Source organism: Peromyscus eremicus, chromosome 2, assembly GCF_949786415.1.
Source record: "Peromyscus eremicus chromosome 2, PerEre_H2_v1, whole genome shotgun sequence".
Taxonomy (NCBI): domain Eukaryota; kingdom Metazoa; phylum Chordata; class Mammalia; order Rodentia; family Cricetidae; genus Peromyscus; species Peromyscus eremicus.
The window spans coordinates 116278121-116302110 of NC_081417.1; the positions used below are offsets into that span (position 1 = coordinate 116278121).

The window sequence follows — 23990 nt, forward strand, 5'->3', positions numbered from 1 at the left end:
TTTGTCAGCCATGGCTGTGTGCTTCTTTAATTTCAATGTTCTCTAACTGGCCAATCTATGTGTTTAGGGCCAGAAGTTTCTACATCATGAGTTCCAAGCCTGTCCATGTCACAAAATGAGACCCTGTCTTCATTATTTTAGGACTGGAGAGATGTCAAGAGGCTTAAGAACACAGACTGATCTTTCAAGGACATAAGTCCCAGCACATCCAGAGACATCCTCAGAGATCCAACTCCTCTCTCTGGCCTCACTTATTTTATTTCCGAAGCACCCTGAAAAAACAGATCCGCATGGTATCTCTTCTCTGTCTGAGCCACAGCATGAAGGCACTATTGTAGTCCTTGAGAGTGAGGAACATGATATATTCAGCTACCACCTTCAATTGCTGCTTCTTTCCCTCTGAGGTGGGATCTACTTGTTCGGTCCACCAAGTAGACTTTTTTCCAACACATCCTTCCCAGAAGTTATCATAGACATCCTGCAAACTGAGCACTTGTAGTCTACACCTCCTGTGGGTCAGAAAGGAAGGAGGTTCAGGTGACAATTATAATCTAATAGATCTCATATCTCAACCTCCCTCCATTACATTCCCTTTGAATTCCACCCATAGCCTTTCCTCCACACAGACTCACTCACCTAGGCCAAACATTATGGTTATTCAGCCAATCCATTCCATCCAGCACAGCCTGGAAGTTATCCACTTTGGCTTGGCACATCAGCGCCCCAAGAGGGAGGCAGGGGAAGGGCCAAGATACTACCATGGCCTTCACAACCTTTGTTCTTCTCTCAATGAAGGCCTCCTCAAAGAGTGGTGGGAACAACATTGTGGGAAGTTCCTCCAGAGCAGAGATGGCCAAGTCTTGATCTGCCAGAAGCCCCTGCATGGCAAGCTGCTGGAGTGTGGGCATAGCCTGGAAGCTCATCTTGAGGAGTTCAGGTAGATGGATCCTGTGGAAGCATCCAGAAAGACATCCTTCAGAGCAAAGCTCAGGAAGGCCTTGGCTCCTCCATTACAGAAATCACCTCAGGGTTAGAGTCACTGTGGACAGTAGAAACCTGGTTTTCCCATTTGACTCTATCTGCTGCTCTCAGAGCCACAGGTCCCTCCAGGCAGCATGGTGGACTGTGATTCAGCCATGTGAAAGCCATGGGGTTGCCCAACCCCAACCCCTGCTGCCCTGAATCCTATTCCACTGGGGAGTGGGCAACCTGGAGAGAGTGGAGCTTCATTCTTTTAGGGTGAACCATCTCTCCATAAAGATCCTCAAAGGAAAATTAACTGTTCGCTGTGAAGTCTTCCTTCATTCTGTCTTCAACTAATGGGACCTGGCTGGAACAATCTGTGAAATGGGTGCAGTTACTTTTGTTTTAAGTACTGAGTCCTCTCTCAGTGTTTGGGAAGATGAGGCAGGAGAATTGCAAATGTGACACTCACCTGAGACCAGGACAGTGTCCATCACAAGCACAGGAACTGAGGTGAAACAAGTCTTTCAAACAGCAATGAGGACAGGTAAGCACCAGTGTTAGGGACAGCTGGAGAAGCTGGGGACTGTCCCCAAGAGGACCTGCATTTTGCATGCAATGTCAGGGAAGACATGTGAGAAAACACCCTCTAGTGTTAGCTCTAACTGCATTTCATATCCCTGTTTGTGTGTGTGTGTATGTGAGATGGGGGGGAGTTGAAAATAGGGTTTCTTTGTGCAGCCCTGGCTGTCCTAGAACTCTGTGTGGACCAGGCTCACCTGGAACTCAGAGATCCACTGTGTTCTGCTTCCAGCACTGCTTCCCAAGTGCTGGCATGCAAGGTGTGTGCAAACGCTGCCCAGTTACTTTTCCATTTCTTAGATTTGTGTTTAATGAGATCTGCCTACCACTCCCTGATAGTGCTGGGATTCAAAGCAAGCACCTCCACCCCAGGCTTCTATCTCATTTAGACAGAAGGTCTCCCTATGTACCCCAGGCTAGCCAGCTACTGAAGAGCCTCATGCCTCAGCTCGGTCCTTCAAGTCTGAGTGTCACCCACTCTGTACCTTTTTTTTTTTGGTTAAGACAGGGTTTTTCTGTGTAGCTTTGCGCCTTTCCTGGAACTTGCTTGGTTGCACAGGCTGGCCTTGAACTCACAGAGATCTGCCTGCCTCTGCCTCCCGAGTGCTGGGATTAAAGGCGTGGGCCACCACCGCCCGGCACCCACTCTGTACCTTTAAATTTGAATTTATTACAGGGTCTTACCAAGTTCCCCTTATCAGAGGTCCTAGCTGACATACCTTTCAACCTAACAGCCTCAGTTGCCACAGTAAGTAAGGTTAGTGTAATTCCCTGTTTGCCAATTCTCTTCCCACTATTATTCTTGAGTCCCATGTAAAAGGAAATGTTCATTTACAATAAGGAGCTGAGGACATAATGCATTCACTTAGAGCCCTGGCTGCTATTGTAGAGGACCTGGGCTAGATTCCTAATACCCACAAGGCAGCTTGCACCATATCTCAAAAAGCAAGACAACTCAAAGATCCTTACAGCTTGTATTTTTGCTGAGGCCATTTCAGGATTAACTAGAATTTGATCTCTATGATGAAGAAGCCCATGGAAAATGACCTAACACTATCCTAGGAAGCCAAGGTCAGGATGTCCTATCTTATCTTAGCCTGTTTGTGTTGGAACCCCTCCAGCTAACTGCTTATCTTAGCTTCTGTTAGACTCCATCCTTTTGGAAGATCCAATCTCCTCCCTGCAGCTGGTAAGTAAGATGCCAGATGTTAAACCATCCCACTCAGGCCACACCTGAGTCTCTGGAATATTTCAGTGTGGTCCCAGCTGGCTCCTATAAAGACTTTCAATTGGCTGTAACGTGTATCTGGGAACCATTTTAGGTGTGCTACCTGTAACAATATGTCAGTCCAGTTCCAGGGGACCTGACCCCATCTTATGTCTTTCATAGGCACACATGTGGTGTAGACATATGTTCAGGCAAACACTTAGACATAAACCAGCATCCATCAAATATTGGTAAAAAGAATACAAACTGATAAAACCATCAAAAAAGAAAATCATGGCCAGGCGGTGGTGGCACAGGTCTTTAATCCCAGCACTTGGGAGGCAGAGGCAGGCAGTACTTTGAGTTCAAGGCCATCCTGGACTACAAAGTGAGTTCCAGGACAGCAAGGACTAAACAGAGAAACCCTGTCTTTGAAAAATCAAGAAAAAAAAGTCTCAAACTGGGTTGTGGTGGCACAAGCCTTTAATGCCAGCACTAGGCAGGCAGAGGCAGGTGAATCTCTTGAGTTCAAGGCCAGGCTGATATAGTGAGTCCTGGACAGCCAGGGCAACTCAGAAACCCTGTGGCTTATAAAAATGAACAACAGAATAACTCAGGACTCCAATCCCAGGGTGGGGTGGGTGGGTGGTAGGTAGAGCCTGAAAACAGAGAATGAGATTAACATGAGCTACTAGAGAACCTCTTAAAAAGAATAGAAATCAAAGATCACCCAGACCTGCTAGTGAAGGCCTAAGATTTCTGTCTTTCAAGACTAGCCTGATCCACATAGGGTTCAGGACAACCAGGACTACACAATGAGACCCTTTCAAAAATAAATATTTTGGGGATCTTCTCCCTTGAACTCCTCCCAATTTGAAGTTTTCGGGGTCATTGTCCATTAACAAATCCACGTTTACACTGCATCTTAACTTTAAAAGGCAGGTGCTGAAGGTACAACCTGGGGGACATGAGTACCTAACTCAAAGGAGGCCCTGGAGGTTCTGTGCTCAGCACTCTACAAAGGGGCCACCTTGGTCCAAACCTCCCTTTCCAGCACTCAGGAGGTGGAGTCAGGAGGATGGATGACTCAAAGTCATCTCAGCTCCGTATAAATTCTAGTTAGCCTGGGCCACAGGAGACCCTGCTTTAAAATAACAAAACCAACATCAGCAACAACAACAACGAAATCAGAAATCAGGACTGGAATGATGGCTCTGGCAGAGGACCTGGGTTTGGTTTCCAGCACCATCATGGTGGCCCAAATGAAAGATATCTCCAGTCCCAGGGGTCTCATGTTTCCTCTGACCTCTTGAGGCATCAGACAAATACGTGGTACCAATACACAAACGTAGGCAAATCACCTACTCACATGAAATAAAGCAAAATCTTAAAAATTATCTTTAAAAGCCATAAATATTAATTTGGACTGAAAAATAGAAAGAGAGAAAAGAATTTAACTAGCCAGAAATTCCAGAATTAGAAGGCTGAGGCAGGGCAGACACATTCTTGTAACTTCAACATTCCAGAAAGACAGAAGCAGGAGGATTACAATTCCAGCCAACTGGAGCCACATGGCCACAGTCAGGCCAGTCTAGGAAATCACAGCAAAACCTCTCAAGAAAACAAACCATGACTTAACAAACAACATTTGAAATGAAGGTAAAGCTGCCCTTGGAGCCAAAACCAGTCTCCAATCTGCTCATCAGAAGACAGAGAAAGAGAATTTTCTGATTCAGCCGTGGTTTCATGTCCCCAGTAGGGAGTGGCTGGGCTGCGTGTCCTCATATAGGTGAGGGACTTACCAGACACAGGCACTGGTGAAGGGTCCCTATTCCCAGAAGGGACAGCAGGTGACTTCAAGATTCCAAGTGTCTCCTCTGGCTCATTTGGGCTTTTACTTACTCATTTTACTTCTGTTTACAGTCTTATGCACCAACCAAAGGGTGCCACGTCATCAAATTGGTTGAGACTCTATCCATTTAATCCTAATTGTGATTAGGTGTGTCCAGATTGCTTTAATTGATCACCCTCATGACAGAATGTATGGAGACTAGGGGCTGAGACAAGAACGCATTCATGAATTCACTGCAGAACATTTCCCTTCCTTCCTTCCTTCCTTTCCCCTGGAATTTTTCTTTTCAGGAAGGAACTTTATATATCCCAATTTGACCTAGAATTTTCTAAGTAGCCTAAGATAGACAGCATGTCCCCTGTCTCTATCTTCAAAATGCTGCCCTTACAAGAGTGAGCCTCAAAGCCCAATTTATTTACCCGTATTTGTTGGGACAGGGTCTCATAATATAGTTTGAGCTGGGACCCAAAACTGGAGAACAATTTGGCCTGCAGAGCTGTGGATTAGAATGCACAAGGCTGGAAACCTCTATGGTGGGAACTGGGCTTATAGTCTCAGCTACTGGGGACGCTGAGACAGAAGAATCATAAATTCAGGGCCTGTACACAGTGAGCTCATCACCAGCCTTGGCATGTAGGAAGACCCTGCCTCAAGACAGAAGCTGCTGCACCGAATGGCACACCTTTAATCCCAGCACTCTAGAGGCAGAGGCAGGAAGATCTCTGTGAGGCCAAAGCCAAAGATGTGCCTGGTCTAGATTGTGAGTTCTAGACAGCCACTGCTAGAGGTTAGACACTTAGAACAACAAGAGTGAGGTGTGGTTGGAGGCACACCTTTAATTCCAACCCTTGGAAGCAGAGCCAGAGGCATCTCTTAGTTGGAGTCCAGACTGGTCTACAGAGAGAGTTCCAGGACATCCAGAGCTACACAGAGAAACCTTTTCTCAAAAACAAAAACTAAAGCAAGCAAACAAAAACCCAACAACAACAATTTTGTTTCTTTTGTTTTGATTTTTCAAGACAAGACTTCTCTGTAAAACTGTATAACAGCCCTTGGTGTCCTGGAACTCTTTCTGTAGACAAGGCCTGCCTCCAACTGAGACATCCACCTGGCTCTGCCTCCCAGGGCTGGGACTAAAGGAGTCTGCCACCACACCCAGTCAACAACAAATTTTTTTTTTTTTTTTGGTTTTTCGAGACAGGATTTCTCTACTTAGCTTTGCGCCTTTCCTGGAACTCACTTCGTAGCCCAGGCTGGCCTCTTAACTCACAGAGATTCACCTGGCTCTGCCTCCTGAGTGCTGGGATTAAAGGCGTGTACCACCACCGCCCAGCCAAAATTTTACTACCTAGAGAGCTAGGCCAACTTAAGCACACTCACCTAACACATAAGAGATCCCAGGGGGGCCGGGTGATGGTGGCACACTCCTTTAATCCCAGCACTCCGGAGGAAGAGGCAGGCAGATCTCTGTGAGTTCAAGGCCAGCCTGGTCTACAGAGCAAGATCCAGGACAGGCACAAAACTACACAGAGAAACCCTGTCTCGAAAAACAAAAAGGAAAAACAAAAACAAAACAAACAAAAAACCACAGGTGCAATACCACACTTCCAAAAGAAAAGGGAATACCAGGAGTGGTGGTGAATACCTCTAACCCCATCACTCAGGAGGCAGTCACAGGTTGATCTCTATGAGTCTGAGGACAGCTGTTCTCTCCATGGTGAGTTCCAGGGCCTGCAAAAGCTGTGTATTCAAATCCTACCCCAATAAAGCAAAACAAAACAAAGAGATAAAAGTAATGCCGTAGGGCATAAAGACTTACACACTTTTAATCCTACCTCTCCAGAGGCAGAGGCAGGAGGATCTCTGGGAGTTGAAGGCCCTGTAGTATCAAGGCTAGCCAGCCTGGTCTACATAGTGAGTTCCTGAAAAGCCAGAGCTACATAATAGAGTTGTCTCAAAAAATAAAAGAAAGATGACTACATTCTTTCCCTCCTTGTTCTCTCTCTCTCTCTCTCTCTCTCTCTCTCTCTCTCTCTCTCTCTGTCTCTGTCTTCTTTCTTTGGTTGTTTGTTTTTTGTTTTGTTTTTTCAGACTGGGTTTCTCTATGTAGCCTTGGCTGTCTTGGAACTCTGGAGACAAGGATACCCTCAACTCAGAGACCCAGTCTGCCTAACTCTGCCTCTGGAGTGCTGAGATTAAAGGCATGTACCACCACCAGGCTTTTCTTTTTATTTAAGACAGTGTCTTTCTAAGTAGCCCTGGATGCCCTAAAACTCACTATGTAGACTAGGATAGCCTTGAACTCACAGAGACACCCCCCCTTGCTCTTTTCCCAAGGGCTGGGATTAAAGGTATACACCACCCTAGCCAGAAAAGCAGGTTGTCTTAATTTAGATTAACTCCCTGTAGAGAGGCTGAGACAGAAGGATTGCATATTTGACTAAGTCTGGTTTGAAGAGTAGGAGACCAGCTTAGGAAGAGAGCAAGACTTAGAAACACACAAACTTCCAGGACGCCTCCTGTAGCTGGTGTTTGTGACACGAATCTTAAAGGATCTTAATAAAAAACACAGGAGCCAGATATTGGGGTGAAGGCTGAAAGATCAGAGAAGCAGAACAAAGCACAGCCATCTCACCTTGCCAATTCCTCAGCTGACTCTGTTTCCTCAGAGTGGAAGCCTCTGAGTCCTCATCCGAATAAATCTCAGCTGAACTGCTGCTAAAAGCCTAAAAGCTTAACCAGCTCAAAAAAAAAAAAAAAAAAAGGGTTGGGCATTTAGCTCAGTGGTAGAGAGCTTGCTAGCAAACACAAGGCCTTGGGTTCGGTCCTCAGCTCAAAAAAAAAAAAAAAAAAAAAAGCTTAACCAGACTCCTGGTTTTCATGCCTTATATACAATTCCTCTTCCTGCCATCACTTCCTGGGATTGAAGATTGAAGGTGTGTGTCACCATGTCTGAGTGCTTCCAGTGTGGCTTTGAACTCAGAGATCTGGATGGATCTCTGCCTCCAGAATGCTTGGGTTAAAGGTGTGTGTGCCACCATGTTCTGGCCTCTATGTCTATCTAGTGGCTGTCCTGTTCTCTGACCACAGATAAATTAAGGTGCACAATATCACCACAGGTATTGTATTCCTTTAATCCTAGGATTTTGGACACAGAGCTAGGAGGATCTCCATGAGTTTGAAAACAGCAAGGTCCAGGCTGGCCAGGACTGATTAGTGAGTCCATGTCTCAAAGACAACAACAAAGACAGAGAGAAAAGCCAGCTTTTTGTTATGGTGCAGTCCAGCTGGGACTTTAAGTATATGTCCCCACCTGTTGTTTGTGTAGTGATGGGGATCTCACGGGGGTTCCTGTGTGTTAGGTACCCATCTACCTATTGGGCTTCAACCACAGATCCTGGTTGCAATGTATTTGGAGGTCTTCAGTTCTTAGACCTCATCTTCACTGATCAGAAAGCACAAAACCTTCCCGTTCTCCACAGACACAAGATCCCAACACCTTAAAACAGGTGACCAGGATAATATCCAAGATGGACGTCAGAGAGGGAGCCTCCAGTTTCCCATTGAGCCAAAACTGCATTCAGGGAAAATTATTTCCTTACACTGTGCAGCCAGAAGCCTCTTAGATGACCAGAATTATATTTGAATCTTAAGATTCTGTCTCCGTGTTTTACCGGTCTGTTTTGAGCCATGAGGAAGGAGAGAGACAACACTTGTGGGTTCCAAAGTCTTTAATAAATTACCACATAAGAGGGTCACTGATGGATCTGAGCTGCGCGACAGGAATGGGAGCCTTGTTTCTCCTGGTAGCCCCCAAACCAGAACAGAAGCTGGGTTCATAAACACGAAACCCACAAACATTCCTTGCCACATTATAGTTACATTTTTCACCAATCAGGATTCGGGGATTAGGGGTTTCTCTAGGTATGCCATCATTATCACCTGTTATTTTTCTGTCAGTATAGGGGCTGCAACTGAATCTACTGATACTATAACTACCATCTGAGTCTCTATCCTTCTAGTTACCAGTAAAGAGTCGGGAGTCAGATGTTGGGGTGACAATCTGCTAGATCAGAGAAACTGAAAAGCAAGCAACTGACATTCCTTTTTTGGTTAGAGGACCATAAGAGAAGTGTCTCTCCACTTATCCTAAACCACAAAGATCTTGAATCTCTAAGTCCCTCCTTACTTCTTCCTGTCTGTCTCTTTATTCATATTCGTGGCTTCTCTGTGGCTAATTCTGGTCAAGTAGTCACGGCTCTGTCCCCTGACCTAAGTTTAATTTTCTTAACACAGTCTTAGAGCTTCACAGTGTTATCAAATATCCCACAGCAACAGTCAAGCAACACAGAATGTCCAACCAATCAATTTGTTCTTTTTGTTATTAGGTACAGCCATCTTGTCTTAGAGAACTAAGGGGCAAAATAGACAGTTTCTATTGTTTAAGAAGGAGCTTGGGCCAGGCGGTGGTAGCGCATGCTTTTAATCCCAGCACTCGGGAGGCAGAGGCAGGCAGATCTCTGTGAGTTCCAGGCTAACCTGGTCTACAAAGTGAGTTCCCAGGAAAGGCACAAAACTACACAGAGAAACCCTGTCTCGAAAAACCAAAAAAAAAAAAAAAAGACTTTCCTATGGGCTGGAGAGATGGCTCAGAGTCTAAGAGTACTGGCTGTTCTTCCAGAGGTCCTGAGTTGAATTCTCAGCACCCACATGGTGGCTCACAATCATCTGTAATGAGATCTGGCTCCCTCTTCTGGCCTGAAGGGATACATGCAAACAGAACACTGCGTACATAATAAATAAATAAATCTTTAAAAAATATAATATAAAATAAAAGAAGGAGCTTGGTCAGCAATTGGAAAGTTCCCAGGTCCCCTATGTAAAGTTTGGGAACCTGAACTCTGTTTCACCCTACAGGTAAAATGGAGTATGAAGTCAAAATGGCAATACTTAGTAAAAGGTGCTTTGACATGATCCCTTTTCATGGGCCCACTGTTTCCCAAAGTTTCCCAACTTTGACCCCTGTAATCTGGACCTCCTACATCATATTCCACTCTCAACACACAGATTCATTGTCCTATGTCCTCTTGAGGAACAATCACTCCTTTGGATTTCATTTCTCAGTGCACAGAACTAACATTCCCCCCAGTCCCTGCCAAAAAAGACAATGTCTGGCCTCAGATCAGAAACCCAGACATCATGACTTTCAGGGCAGTTACAGGTCGCAAACTGACCTGAGCTGCCTTATGGCCTTGAGTGCACCCATGAGCTCAAGTCAACTGTGGCCACAACCCTCTGTCAGAGAGTATCCAATGTCATTAGAGCTCTCCTAAGGGACCTGGTAGAGTGTTGGTTCCACTGAGTGAGATTTGCCATGTGGTGGCAAAGTTCCTTAAGTCTAGCCATGGAAATGTCATTGTCATGGAAATCAATCTTTGTGAACTAGTTGCATTGAACTCAGCGTAGATAGAAGGGTACTGAGCTGATTAGTGCTCCATCCTACAGCCCTTCAGTTTCAGGGTCTTCAGTAACTGCAAATCTTAGTGGATGATCATAGAGAGGCCCGGTAAATATATGAGAAACTACCACACCACTGAGGTTCAGGTGTATGAGCTGATGCAGGTCCAGGCTCAGGAGCAGATGATTCAAGTCTTAGTGTGAGAGCTGGAAGTGAGTTATGAACAGTGATAAAGGTCTCCAAGGGGGGTCTTTAGGCACATAGGTGGAGACCAAGAGATGAGTTGGGCAAACAGTGTTGGAGAGTGGTAGGTTGGGGTGTTGATTTCTGGGTAGAGGCCCCTATTGGGCCCATGGTCACACTGACCTTACAATGCAGGACAACATCCAGGATGTTGCCATTGGTGTTTTGTCATTCAAGTCCCACCACTCTTGTCACAGGCCTGCTGGGGATTCTTCTGAATCTGCCCTCCTTCTTCCCAGCATTCTCTCTGCCCTGAAAATCCTGCCTAGCATCAGCTAATCAGTTTTTTACTGACGAGTCCAACACATACTTACAGAGCACAATGATTGTTCCACAGCTCACTGGGCTTGAAGCATCCTATCACACAGAAAGAGTTCCAGACTGACTAGACCAGTTTACACACCATCTCCAGCTCCATTAGAACCAAGAAGCTGGCCCTCTCAGGCACACAACAATCTTTAATGTAAAAGAAAAAGAAAGGCTGGCTTTGGTCTGCAGGACAGCTCTTCATCTCTCCTCAGCCGAGCAACATTTTCTTTCTTTCTTTTTTTTTAACCACAAACACAAGTACTATTTAATATCTTCCACTGTAAACCCCACTCCACTGTCTGTTTTGCTAATTTATTTATTCATTTATTTATTTATTTTTGTCCTGGAACTCACTATGTAGACCAGGCTGGCCTTGAACTCAATAGAGATCTACCTGTCTCTGCCTCCCAAGTGATGGGATTAAAGGCGTGTGCCAGCCACCACCGCCCAGCTGATAGTTGGGTTCTTGTGATTTCTTTCTTTCTTTTTTTTTTTTTCCAAAATGACTTTTACCATTCCTTTATTAAAAGAAATTCACTTTACACTGGCTATTCTCAATAATCAATCACCTATGACTCCTGATGAATTAAATACATAGGTGCTTTTGGAAACAAAGTTTTTTTTTATTATTATAGTAGAGCTGGAAGGAGCCTACTTGCCTGTTTGTGTCTCCTTGTGCCCATGCATAACAGTTGTGTGGTGTTAGAATTGCCAGGTTGTTGCTGCATGGTGGTGCACACCTTTATTCTCAGTGGTCAGGAGGCAGAGGCAGGCAGATCTTGGGAAGTTAAAGGCCAACTGGGTCTACATATTGAGTTCCAGGCCAATGAGGGATACAAAGTCTCAATAGAGAAAGGAAGGAAGGAAGGGAAGGAGGGAAGGAGGGAGGGAGGGGGAGAGAGAGAGAGAGAAAGAAAAAGAAAGGAAGGAAGAAAGAAAGAAAGGAGGAAAGAAGGAAAGAAAAAAAGAAAGAAAGAAAGAAAGAAAGAAAGAGAGAAAGGGAGAGAGGAGAGAGGGCGGGGAGAAAAGAAAGGAAGAGAGAGAGGGAAAAAGAACAAGAATTGCTGCTTTGTAAATATGAGAATCTTCAAGTTCAGGTTGACTACTGTTGGCTGCCCAGGAGTCATCGGATGGAAATGATGGCACAGTGACTACCTCTTCAGATGGAAATTATAGCACAGTGACTACCTCTGCAGAGGCAGCCATCAGTTGGAGCATCCTTTGATCATATTGGGGAGAAAAAAAGCAGCTATATATTCATTACTATAAACTGTATTTGAATGCTCTTTGTTCCAAAAACAAAAGCAAAAAACAAATCAGAGATTATTGGCATTGCTCCTTTAGATATCTCCCTAATATAATAATTGGGTCTAGAGTGTCTTGGAGACGTAACTGTACTACGTGCTGAACTTGAACAATGCCAGTGATGGAAAGCTTAAGGGCTCCCAAAAGTCACCCACTGCTAGGTTAGAAGAGAGCAACATTTTCAAGTGGTGTCTTTGAAAGGAGACACTGTTCCTAGACATATGCAGGAGACTCTTAGCAATCCTCCTGCCTCAGCTGACACTAAGGTATGCACAGGCAAGAGCTGCAACTCCTTAAAAGGGTTTGCTTTCCTCAAAAACAAGCAAACCAACAAAATGATGTTATTCTCCATCAGCCAGGAAGTTAATGTAGTCTTACAGAGAATTGTGTTAGCCATATTGGACAATTATTTGTTTCTCTTTTTGCTAAGAGCTAAAAATAAATTTATGAAAAGCCAGATGTCATCCGGGCGGTGATGGCACATGCCTTTAATCCCAGCACTCGCGAGGCAGAGCCAGGTGGATCTCTGTGAGTTCGAGGCCAGCCTGGTCTACAGAGCAAGATCCAGGAAAGGCGCAAAGCTACACAGAGAAACCCTGTCTCGAAAAACCAAAAAAAAAAAAAAAAAAAAAAAGAAAAAGAAAAGAGAAGCAGAATGTGATGGCCCACATTGTAACTGCAGCATAGTGGGTCAGGAGTTCAAGGCCAACCCTATTACAGTGCAAATTTGAGGCCAGTCTGAGTACATGAGACTTTTTCTCAAAAATAAAGTAAAACAAAATAAATTCTTAGTGGTAAAATGGATATTGTCAAATGCAGTTCTTCATGGAATGAAATGGCATTTTGTTCGCCTTTATTAATATGACTAAGTGTATCAGCTGATTTCAGTTCTATGTAGTCATGGATGGCCAGGAACACAATATGTTGACCAGGCTGGCCTCCAAATCAGAGATATGCTTGTCTTTGTACCTGGAGTGCTGGGATTAAAGGTGTGCACCACCACGCCCAATTGGATTGATTTTTTTTTCTTTTCTTTTCTTCCTTCCTTCCTTCCTTCCTTCCTTCCTTTCTTTTTTTTTTCAAGACAGGGTTTCTCTGTGTAGCTTTGCGCCTTTCCTGGAACTCACTCTGTAGACCAGGCTGGCCTCGAACTCACAGATCTGCCTGGCTCTGCCTCCTGAGTGCTGGGATTAAAGGCATGTGCCACCTTGGCCCAGCTGGATTGATTTCCTTGAAACATTTGTTGTTCATGAGATAGAACCCAGAACCTGGAACACACCCAGGGAGCTCTCAGTTTCATAGCTGCAATTGAGCTTTACCTTGCAAGGAGACAAAGTCATATGTGTTGGCCAGGGCTGCCTCACACCTCTCTAAAAGCACTCTGCCTTCCCTTCATAGTTAAGAAACTGAGGTATGCACCACCCCTCCTGGCAGGCATTCAGTCAGTTTCCCAATTACCACCAATCTTGCATTCCAGGTTATTTTCAACCCTGAAGCTAATCTTGGATTCTTCTAGGTCATTTTTATAACTGGTTAGAAAAGTAGGGGCCTGAGATTGGCAGAATGAGAAGACAGGGACATGTGACCTTAGTGTTGGGGTGGGTGAGCATATAGTACTTCCTTTTACTATTTTATCCCACTCTAAACATATTAGATATACTTGTGAGTGTGTGTTCACTACACATAGTCTGTTTGTATGCTTATTTCATAGAAATTATATTACTAATACCTTTTCTCTGGGAAGCCTGGGGGGTGCAGTGCAGGAACTCAGGCTTACTACACAGCTGTACTTCCAAGGAACCACACCCTCATTCCTGCCCCTAGATTATTGTGGAATGTAATCATGTGCTAAGAAACTAAACATCACAACTAAGAGGATCAACTCTTGAAAGATATGAATGACCAGGTGGGCATTGGTGGCCCACACCTTTAATCCCAGCACTCGGGAGACAGAGGCAGGTGGACCTCTAAGTTGCAGGCCAGCCTGGTCTATAGAGTGAGATCCAGGACAACCAGGGCTACACAGCCAAAGCCTCTCTAGGAACAAAACAAAGTAAAGGTGTGAATAATAAAATTGATACAAGAAAACAAACTCCAGAATGATAAACTCTAATGTTAAAGATAACTCCCCGTCAGACCATCAGACTCTGCATATCTTTTTTATTTTTCTTTTATCTTTTTTTTTTTTTTTGAGACAGGGTTTCTCTGTGTAGCTTTAGAGCCTGTCCTGGGTCTTGCTCTGTAGACCAGGCTGGCCTCGAACTCATAGAGATCTGCCTGGCTCTGCCTCCAAACTGCTAGAATAAAAGGTGTGCGCCACCACCACTTTGCAGACTCTGTATATCTTGTGTGACCTTTCTATTCCTGATGGAACACTGGAAAAGGAACTAGGGTCGGGCAGGTGATGCTGTGACCCCTCCGGTGTCTCTAGAAGGAAAGCACATTAACATCCTCTGACAGAAGCTTTAATTGTTTTTTTATAACTTTCTTTTATAATTTATTCATTGTATCTTTCACCACATGCATCCTGATCCCACCCATCTTCCATCTGTTCGAATCTGCCCTCTGCCCCTGCAACACCCACCCAAAATAAAATTTAAATATTTATTTGTTTATTATGTATACAGTGTTCTGCCTGCTTGACAGTAGAGGGCACCAGACCTCATTATAGATGGTTGTGAGGCACCATGTGGTTGCTGAGAATTGAACTCGGGACCTTTGGAAGAGCAGCCAGTGCTCTTAACCTCTGAGCCATCTCTCCAGCCCCTCAAAATAAAATTTAAGATATAAAAAGGGAAAAAAATGAAAAAAGAAGGAAGAAAAGGAAAATCTTGTTATGGAAGCTGCAGTGTGATACAGTGAGTCATGCAGTAAACCCCTTTATTCATACGTCTTTACATGCAGTCCTCATTGTAAAGAATCACTGGTTTGGTTGGAGGCCCCTGGTCTCTACTACACTATGGATGTTGGGCCCTCACTGGGACTCTTCCTTAACATTTGTTTTCTGCCCTGTGTCCTGGAGATCCTCTTGCTAGCCTGTGTCCTGGAGATCCTGTAGCCCTGAGTCCATAGGACCATGCCTCCACTGACCTACCTGTCCTCTAGCAGATCACAGATGGGGTGTATTTTGGGGTGGGCCAACAGATAACCCTGGTTCTGGGCCTGGGTAGTTGCCGGGATGTTCAGCCCACTGATAGACCCCAGACCCAGGGTCCTACCTTCTCGAGGAGGCGCCCCAAGAACCCAGACTCCAATCCAGTTGATGCAACAGCAAGAGGTGTTTATTAATGTGGTACATTCAGGCTCCTCTGCTCCAAAGAGCGAGAGTCGCACCTATTGCAATCACATGGGTACTTTTAATGGAATAAACCACAAAAGCCATAAGATTATAATTCCCATACAATTTTGTTTCACAAGATCATGGTCTGATCACAGAGTGGGTACAGTCATGTCCGCATATACATTCTTCCTGAAACCTCAAGGTGGGTATCAGGGCGGAAGTGGAGTTTACACAAAGCTCACAGTGGTCCTTCCTGGAACACTTGCAACTATCCCAGTCACAGTTGAGCTCGTCTCTTAACAGAGATCTCTTTACATTGTTACATTGTGGCAGGGGTGGTTGAGTAATGGCTGAGTCAGCTTGCCCTTGGAACTAGTTTTCTTTTTAGTTCCTTATTCCCCTGGGACTTGGGGGATGTAAGCCTGAAGGGTTAGGGTCTTTCACCACCAGTTCTTGCTGTCTTCACTACCAGGGTGAGTTCTCCTGCATTGCCCTGGCTAGTTAACCCCTTGGAGAAAAGAGCAAGGGTGGAGTCAGTTCTCCTGCTTTCAAGTCCTCAGGGTCAGTTCTCCCACATCTACACCTTCAGGGCCAGCTCTACTGTGTTGCCCAGTGGAGATATAGGGGCCACTCTCCTGAGTGTTGCAGCTGATGAGGTGTACGGTCAGCTCTCCCATTCTTACAACCTCTGGACCAGCTCTCCCACCTGCCTCATGCATAGATGGTGGTGTCTCTCCCCTGCCCATGCTGCCACATGACAGATAATGGGGACAGCTCTCCCACCTGCCTTAGGACATCAGTGTCTTCCCACTAGGCCAGGCCATCAGGTTCCAGCCTGGCCTGTGGGACAACAGTACCTGCTGAGCCAAACAGCATCATGGATGTCTTTCTTCCTGCTCAGGGACTGACTATCCAGGTTTACCTGTGGGTGGCTGAGGAAGCTGCCCAACATCATTTTGAAGGCAGGTTCCATTATGCTTTCCATTTATGTAGGAACTGAGTCGCTGTCTGTTTCCTGGAATCTGACCTTCCCCAACCCATGGCCTTGATTTGTTTTTGAGAATACCCTGACTCATCCTGGACCCTCTCTAGTCACATGAAGTTCTTTTGAGATTTTTTTTTCTGATTTTCCATACTGTCCCATCGTCTCTCTTCTGTGAACCTGCTTTACTCATGATTTTACTCCTTAAAAGGGGCCCAAGTAATGGATTGAAGGCTGCTCTCTTTAACTCGACTTAGGAGGCAGTTGCTAGCCAGCTCTTTGGATGCACCCAATTAAAAAAAAATCAAGGTAGCTTCAAGTTTGGCTCAAATTGTGGTGGTCTTATTCTTGCTGTTGGGATCAACATGGCTAGCACCCACCTTACCTGAATCAGAAATACTCTTAGAAAAATAAATGTTCAAATATAAAAGATTGTTATAAAACACCAGATATTTAAAAGTTACCCAAAGTTGGTGTGTTGGCAAACCTTCTATTTAGTAGATAGGGGAAGAATGGTCAAGAGTTCAAGGCCAGCCTCAGCTACATAATTAGTTTGAGGCCAGCCTGTGTTCTAGGAGAGAAGGTCAACTCAAAACAAAAACAAACAAAACAATCCTCTGTAGCTAGAGCTTGGAAACAACTGACCAGCACATGTGAAATAGATATGGAGATTCCTATTTGAAGGCTGATGACCTTCATCAGAAATGCAAAGCCTCACCTCAGCTAATCACCTCAGCTAAGCAGGACCTAACTTTGGGCTGTAACTAGGGACTCTCCAAGATAACACCAAGGTAAATTTAAAAATTAGCAAATCCTTCCTTCCCCCTCCCTTCCTTCCCCCTCCCTTCTTTCCCTCCTCCCTTCTATTTCATGGGATCCTCCTAGGACTTCGCTTCTGTTCCTCACCGGGGAATTCAAAGCAATCTCTATACCTCTAAGCAATACTCCATCCCCAGACAGCATCCTTGCTTTACTCTTGTGTTCTCCCCATATATATGAACCTCTAACAGTTGGCCATGAACACACTAAACCACTTTAGGTCTGGCATTGCCCAGTTCCTAAACTGGTTTTTACCCTCACACTCCAAGATTGCTTGTTCCTCAGATGAAGCTTTTATGGTTCAAATGTCTGAGGATGCTTACTCCTCAGGCTCAGGGTTGCTCGGGAAGAGCCCTGACTATGAAAGTAGAGACTGGAGGTGATCACAATCATGGTGTAGGGATGTGCAGAGACAAAGGCCCTGATGCATCCTCAGCACCATTTTGTGAGCCTTAGTGGGGACTCTCCGTGGATTTGAGAGTTGGACACCTTCATCCCCTAGGTCTGGTCCTCACCACCGCTCTCTAGCCTTGGTCCATGGCTCCCATGTTTGATTTCAGTTTCTCAAGTTTGTGTGCTGAGATCATTCCATCGGAAACACTCTGTACCTTCTGGGGAAACCAAAACTGTGTCCCTGTCCCCTCCCTCAAGGACAGTGATGGGTTGAAGATGTCCTTTTGAGGGAGGCAACCATAGGAAACAATTAGCTGGTGCCCCGTTTGATTTGAGTTATGCACACCAACCTCCTGTAACAATGCACTTGGCAGCCTAGCTCCTTTACCTCCATGTGCTAGGCACCCACACCTCTCATCAAACAATACACCTAGAAACCTCAGAGCCCTCTTGAACCCTTGCCTGCATAGGGTTTCCTATATGTCCTACTCTGAACACTAGGTTCTGTTTCTCTGCCCCTAATAATAATGAAATCTAGACATTTTCCCATAGCTAGAGTTTTTCTTGTCCTGCTTGGGCCACAGTTAGGACAAATCTCTCTCACCTGCCGGTCCTGCAGCCGCTCAGACCCAACCAAGTAAACACATAGAGACTTATATTGCTTAAAAACTGTATGGCCACAGTAGGCCTCTTGTTATCTAGTTCTTATATCTCAAATAACCCATTTTTATTAGTCTATAAATGCCACGTGACTTGTGTCTTACCGGTACCTTACATCTCGCTTGTCATGGCAGCAGCTGGCAGTGTCACTCTGCCAGCCTTCCCCTTCCCAGAATTCTCCTTTCTCCTTGTCCCACCTATACTTCCTGCCTGGCTACTGGCCCATCAGTGTTTTATTTATTATGGAATCAGAGCAACACATTAACAAAGAGAACATCTCACAGCATTTTTCTAATTAAGTATATTCATCAATGCATCTGGGTATGAAGATCAGAAGGGCCAATCCAGCATGAACTGGTTTTGGGTACTCTGAATAAAGTTCTCTTTCTTCTTTTGTAAATGTATATGAGCACATATTTTCAGTTCTTTACGTGTGGGGTTAGGAGCCTGGAAATACTTGACCCATACCCAGGCCATGTGTAACACTGTAACTCTCACTCTTTAATTCCTGATTCCATTCAGAAAAGTCTTCCACTCTACATGCAGATCTCTCCAGAAACGCCCAGATTTTTAAATTGTCTTGGGCAATTCATGGCATCTCATTAAGAGCATCCTGGTTAAAGATAAATACATTTTTTTTTTTTTTGAAGAAAAAGAGCCTGATGTGGTGATATACGCTTTAAACTCCAGCAACAAGTCAGGTCCAGAGGGGAGAGCAAGCATTAGCGGCAAGCTAGTGAACAACAGTCTCAATGCTGGACCCAGAGCAAATAAACCAGAAGATACAGGAGGATCTAATTCCCTTCATAGGGTACTTTATTGCTAAACTCACTCCATCATCTTAAAAAACGCTGACAGTGCACGGAAATTCAGAATCCCAGGTGAGCCTCAGGCATGAAGAACCTGGTTACAGAGTCTCCTTATTTCTGTGGATGAACTAAACTGGAAAGGGATCAGACCCTCATTAGATCGATACAGTATATTTTCTATTTGCTGTGAATAAGGTGTGTTGTGGGACTCCAACTTCATAGCTAAAATATGAAACAATTTGGAAGAACAAAAAGATGCCCCATAGTCACAATAGGCTCTTAGCCTGTGACAGCCAACCTCTGTGAGCACTGATGGAGCTCTAAGTTCTATGGACCTCCACATTTTTCTAGACTGTGTTAATAATCCTGGTCTTGTGTTCAAATGCCACTCTGCTCACAATCACATCACTTCAAGTGATGGTTCTGTCCAGAGTGTGATTTCAAGTGTCCTTCACAGTTAGTACATTCTATGAGGTAGCAGGCATCACAATGATGTGTGAGAACAGAGAGTTATTTGTTTAATGAAGACCAATGAAAATACAGAGTAATTAAAACCATCTTATTGCTACCTGATCCAATGAAACGGAGTAAAATAGCTGGCTTGGATACTCTCTTAGCAAATCAAGACAAAGCTCACAACTAAAGAGTTAACAACCAGGTCTTAGGTCAGTCAGTTCTCTAGGCAAGAACTTTTTCTTCAGCCGTCTTCAGTGTGTGCTCAGCACCTCCTATCTGAGTATTCTGGGATGGAATCTCCTGAGTTTCTCCAAAACCATCTTCATAGGAGAGTGGGTCAATATTGCTCAGTTCAGTTTGATAGTTCTGTACCAATAATCCACCAAGCAGCCAAACAATGGGATGTAAAGAGGTTAAGACAATGTCATAAATCTTCAATGCATTTTGATGCTGGCAAGTCTTGGACCATAATGTCCTTGATCATACTTCATGAGGTCGGTCACAGGATACCTTGACTGTGAACCTAAAACTTAGATTACTGACTGAATAGGGTACAGAGGAGAGCATTCAGGTTCTTATCTGACCATAAATCTACAGCTATCACATACTGGGAAGCCAGTGGTGAACCTGTTTTGACAGAGGTACATTTGGAAATGCAAAATTGCCTTTCTGATTCTACAAGACAACTGTGGCCATGGGCTCATTGTACTTCAAGTCAAGTTAGTCCCTGTGGTATAGATCCACTGAACACTATTTGGTTCCCAATAAATCACACAGTGTCTGAAACCATGTGTTCTGGAACCTCACGATGAAAATCCCTCCCCCTAGACTTGCATTTCTCAGTATTCAGAAGCAGCCTTTTCCTACTTATTGTCAACACCAACAAAGTCTGCTCTCTGTCTCATAAACACAGCGCATAAGGCATTCACAGCAGATGCGTGTAGCAAAGGCTACTATGTTGGGGTGCCTTTGGGCAGTGACTATATCCCGGAGCTCAGGACATACTTGGGTAAATTTCTCCACTAAGATATAACCCTGGCGATCATAGCACTCTAGAGGGGCGGGGTGGAGCTCTAGAATCAACTTGCTTAGATTGGCCATGCTTTGCAGAAGGTCCTTCAAAACAGCCATAGAGAAGTCGTTTTCATAGAAACAGACCCTGATGACCTGGGAGCACTGGCTCAGGGCAGGCAAGAGGGCACTGAGCTGAGAGTCCTTCATCCTGCAGTACATTCAATCCAGGATCTGCAGTGTGTCTGCTACATTCTGTAGGAGAACTCCGAGATGTGTGGGACGTATCTTGGATAACTCTACACCATTGAGGACCAGGTGTTTGAGGTGACAGAGCCTCTGACACTGTGACAAGTGTTTCAGGTCTGACTGTGAGAGCTGACAAAGAGTGATGCACAAGGACTCCAAGGGGGTCCTCAGGCATCTAGGGAAAGAACAGGAAATTAGTTCCAGCTAATGAAGGACATTAGTAAGGTTGAAGCTGAGACAAAAGGGACCACATGTGGAAAGTCAGTCTAGCCTTATGCTGAAGGTCAACACTTGGGATACAACCTGTTGGTTCCTGCTTATTTAATTGTCTCCTGAGACATATACATAAGGTGGGACAATCTCAGACCATAGATCTGTAGCTCCCTGTCCTCACTCTGTCAAACAGAACTAAACTTTGCAACAGCAGGCTGGGAGGTCATACCCAGAGAGGACCATCACAAAAAGGTTCTGGAAACATCTCAGTATATGTCCTGCATAGCTCATCACTGTCCCTTCTCTCAATCACATCCTCTATGCCTGATTTCAGTGCTCCACCTTTGAAACTGATGGTCCCCCCGCCCAATATCACACATTTCACCTACTAAGTCTCAACCTGTGCTCATATTATCCTTCTCTCTGGGAGAGTTCAAGGCTGACAGAGGATCCAACACAAGCTGGTCCGTGTTCACAGAGATGTGAGTACGGAGCTCCTTAGGATCCTGTGCAAGTGTGAGTTGTCCACACCTCAGGGCCTGCTAATCTGTCGAGTTCCCTCCTGTTAGTGTAGCCAGGATCTCAAGGAGGAATATCCAGAGCACACTCACTGGGTCTGACTCACCCAATGGACCTGCTTTCAAGGCAGCTCTCTAAACATCTCCTACCCCAGCTTGACTCTGTTAAATGAATGGTCAGTTAAGAAGGAAGCAAGTCCACCCTTAGATACTGTAATGAATCCATCATTCTAAGATCCACAGTGTCACACACACACCCCAGGGGACAACTAATGCTGAAGCAAAGGGAAAAGATCCTGGGAGCTTTGGGATATCACCTCTCCTTTATTGTCAGGTACAGACGACAGCCTTACCAATCTCACCAGATTTAATTTCACTTTCAGAGTTACTTAATGAAAAAAGATTTCCACCTAAAATAAGAGCTCATTGTGTCACTCCAGATACACTGCCTGTGTTTCTCTCGTGCATACAGACAGGGCCCTGATATAAATTCTCAAGCACCACAAGCTTTTCTCTTCCCAGTTCCCTGTTCTAAGTCACTGTTCAGCCAATGATACAGGACCACCACAGCACTGGAGTCCAAGATCGTCAACATGTTGTCAAACATAAAGTTCCCAGCCACAGCCAAGAGGGATACATGTCTCCAGAGCAAAGGATAACAGACAGCATCCCACTGAAAGACACTATCCCTTCAGGCTTACACCCCCAAACCCCAGGAAATGAAAAACTAAAAATCTAGTTCCAAGGGCAAGCTGACTCAATTATTATTCAACCACCCCATCCACAATGTAACAATATAAAAAGATTTCTGTTAAGAGATGTGCTCAACTGTGACTGGGATAGTTGCAAGTGTTCCAGGAAGGACCACTGTGACCTTTGTGTAAACTCCACTCCCACCCTGATACTCCCCTTGAGGTTTCGGGAAAAATGTGCACACTGCCGTAACTGTACCCCCTCTGTGATCACTCTGATCAGACCATGATTTTATGAAATTAGCCCCTAGCCATAATCAATGGAAATGAAATTGTATGGGAATTATAATCTTATGGCTTTTGTGGGTTTTTCCTTTAAACGTACCTATGTGACTATAGGACGACGCGACTCTTGCTCTTTGGAGCTGAGTTAGCCGACTGTACAGCGCTTCTTCAATAAACACCTCGTGCTGTTGCATCAACTGGACCGGAGTCTGGGTTCTTGGGGTGCCCACTTGAGACCCTAAACTTTGGGGTCTAACACCCACAACGCCTGTCTACCTCAGAAAACTCCCCTTCTCCATTCCCCCCAGAGCCAACCGACGTCCAAAAGTCAACTGGAAGCAGTTTTTGAGAGGAACACCACCCATTTTCCCATCTACCTTGTTTTTTTTTTAATAAGTGAAAGTCTGGGATGTAAGGATTCAGTCCTTAATTACCTCATCAGCCTGTGACTGGCGTCCCAGCCTAAAAAGCAGGTGGGCCCTCTGTGTGCCCCTCTCTTTCCTTTCTGCTCCTTCCTGTAGTTTTGGTGCCTGTCCTGGATCTGGCTCTGGCCTTGAACTCACAGAGATCTGCCTGCCTCTGCCTCTCAAGTGCTGGGATTAAAGGCGTGTGCCACCACCACCCAGCTCCTGGAGTCTCTCAAGTGCAGGTTGCAGCCAGAAGCTGGGAGTCCTGAAGAACAGGGTGGAGTCAGTCACCAATCTCAACACCCAGGAAATGGAGAAAGAAGATCAGGAGTTCAAGGCCAATCTGGGCTGCCTGTTATCAAAGGGAGGGGCAGGGAAGGATCGAGAAGGGAGGAGCAGTGTGCTGTGGATCCCACTCCCTTTGCTCAGAGTTGTCTTTAGTTTGTTCTGCCATCCTTGGTGTGCCCACAGCACCTCTCCCTGTGAGCATCCTGGATTGCAATCATCTGGCAATCTGGAAAACCTAAGCTAGCCAGTCTGCATTGCTCAGTTGAGGTTGACAACTTTGTACAACCAGCAGCCACACAACTGGGATGTAACAGAAGCTCAGCAGGAAGGGAGGAGGAGGCAGTGTCAGAATGGCTTCTGTTTACTTTGGCAAGAGCTCAGACTTCACAGGACCTTTGCATCCCTGTAGTCACAGGACTGTCCTGACCAGGACAGGGATAGAAGGATTGTATCCAGGTTCCAGGATCTGACTGTTAGTTTACAACTGCCATCCTTGTAGAGTCTTTGACTCCACATTCAGCTGTCCTATGTTCTCAGTGTCAACCTTGACCCATGTGGTCTGATCCATCTGCACACCATTTTGTTTTAAACACATTGAGTCATGTATGAAGCCATGTGCTCTTGATCCCCTAATGAAAGACCTGTCCCTTGGCTTTGATTTCTCAGTATGCAGAAATACCCTCCTCCTATTTGCTGCCTACAAGGACAAAGCCTGGTTTATGGACTTTGGTTTATGCTGAGGAAGGATCCCAGGGCCTCATACAAGCTCTGCAAGTGCTCTACCTATGGAAATCCAGCACCCAGGGCCTCTCTGCATACCCCTGGACTCCAGCTATCCTCCTGCATACTCCTTCCTCCCTTGTTTTTTTTTTCAGTTTTTTTTTTTTTATTTTTGCTTTTCAAGACAGGGTTTCTCTGTGTAGCCTGGCTGTCTTGTAACTCACTTTGTAGACCAGGCTGTCCTCAAACTCAGAGCTCCTCCTGCCTCTGCCTCCTGAGAGCTGGGATT

At 45.1% G+C, this 23990-nt stretch overlaps 1 protein-coding gene and 1 long non-coding RNA gene across 2 annotated transcripts; one reads left to right on the forward strand and one right to left on the reverse strand.

Annotated features, from left to right (window-relative positions):
- LOC131905051 (PRAME family member 11-like) lies at window positions 1–4204 on the reverse strand. The gene is made up of 3 exons (XM_059256008.1): window positions 3979–4204; window positions 637–948; window positions 1–509 (listed from the first exon to the last, which is right to left on the reverse strand). Exons 1-3 carry the CDS (start codon window positions 4068–4070, stop codon window positions 257–259), a joined length of 657 nt encoding a protein of 218 aa, XP_059111991.1. The 5' UTR covers window positions 4071–4204; the 3' UTR covers window positions 1–256.
- Window positions 4205–4281: 77 nt separating this feature from the next.
- LOC131905052 (uncharacterized) lies at window positions 4282–8257 on the forward strand. The gene is made up of 2 exons (XR_009377840.1): window positions 4282–4411; window positions 8087–8257. It is a non-coding gene; the product is annotated as an uncharacterized LOC131905052 (long non-coding RNA).
- Window positions 8258–23990: the final 15733 nt, after the last annotated feature.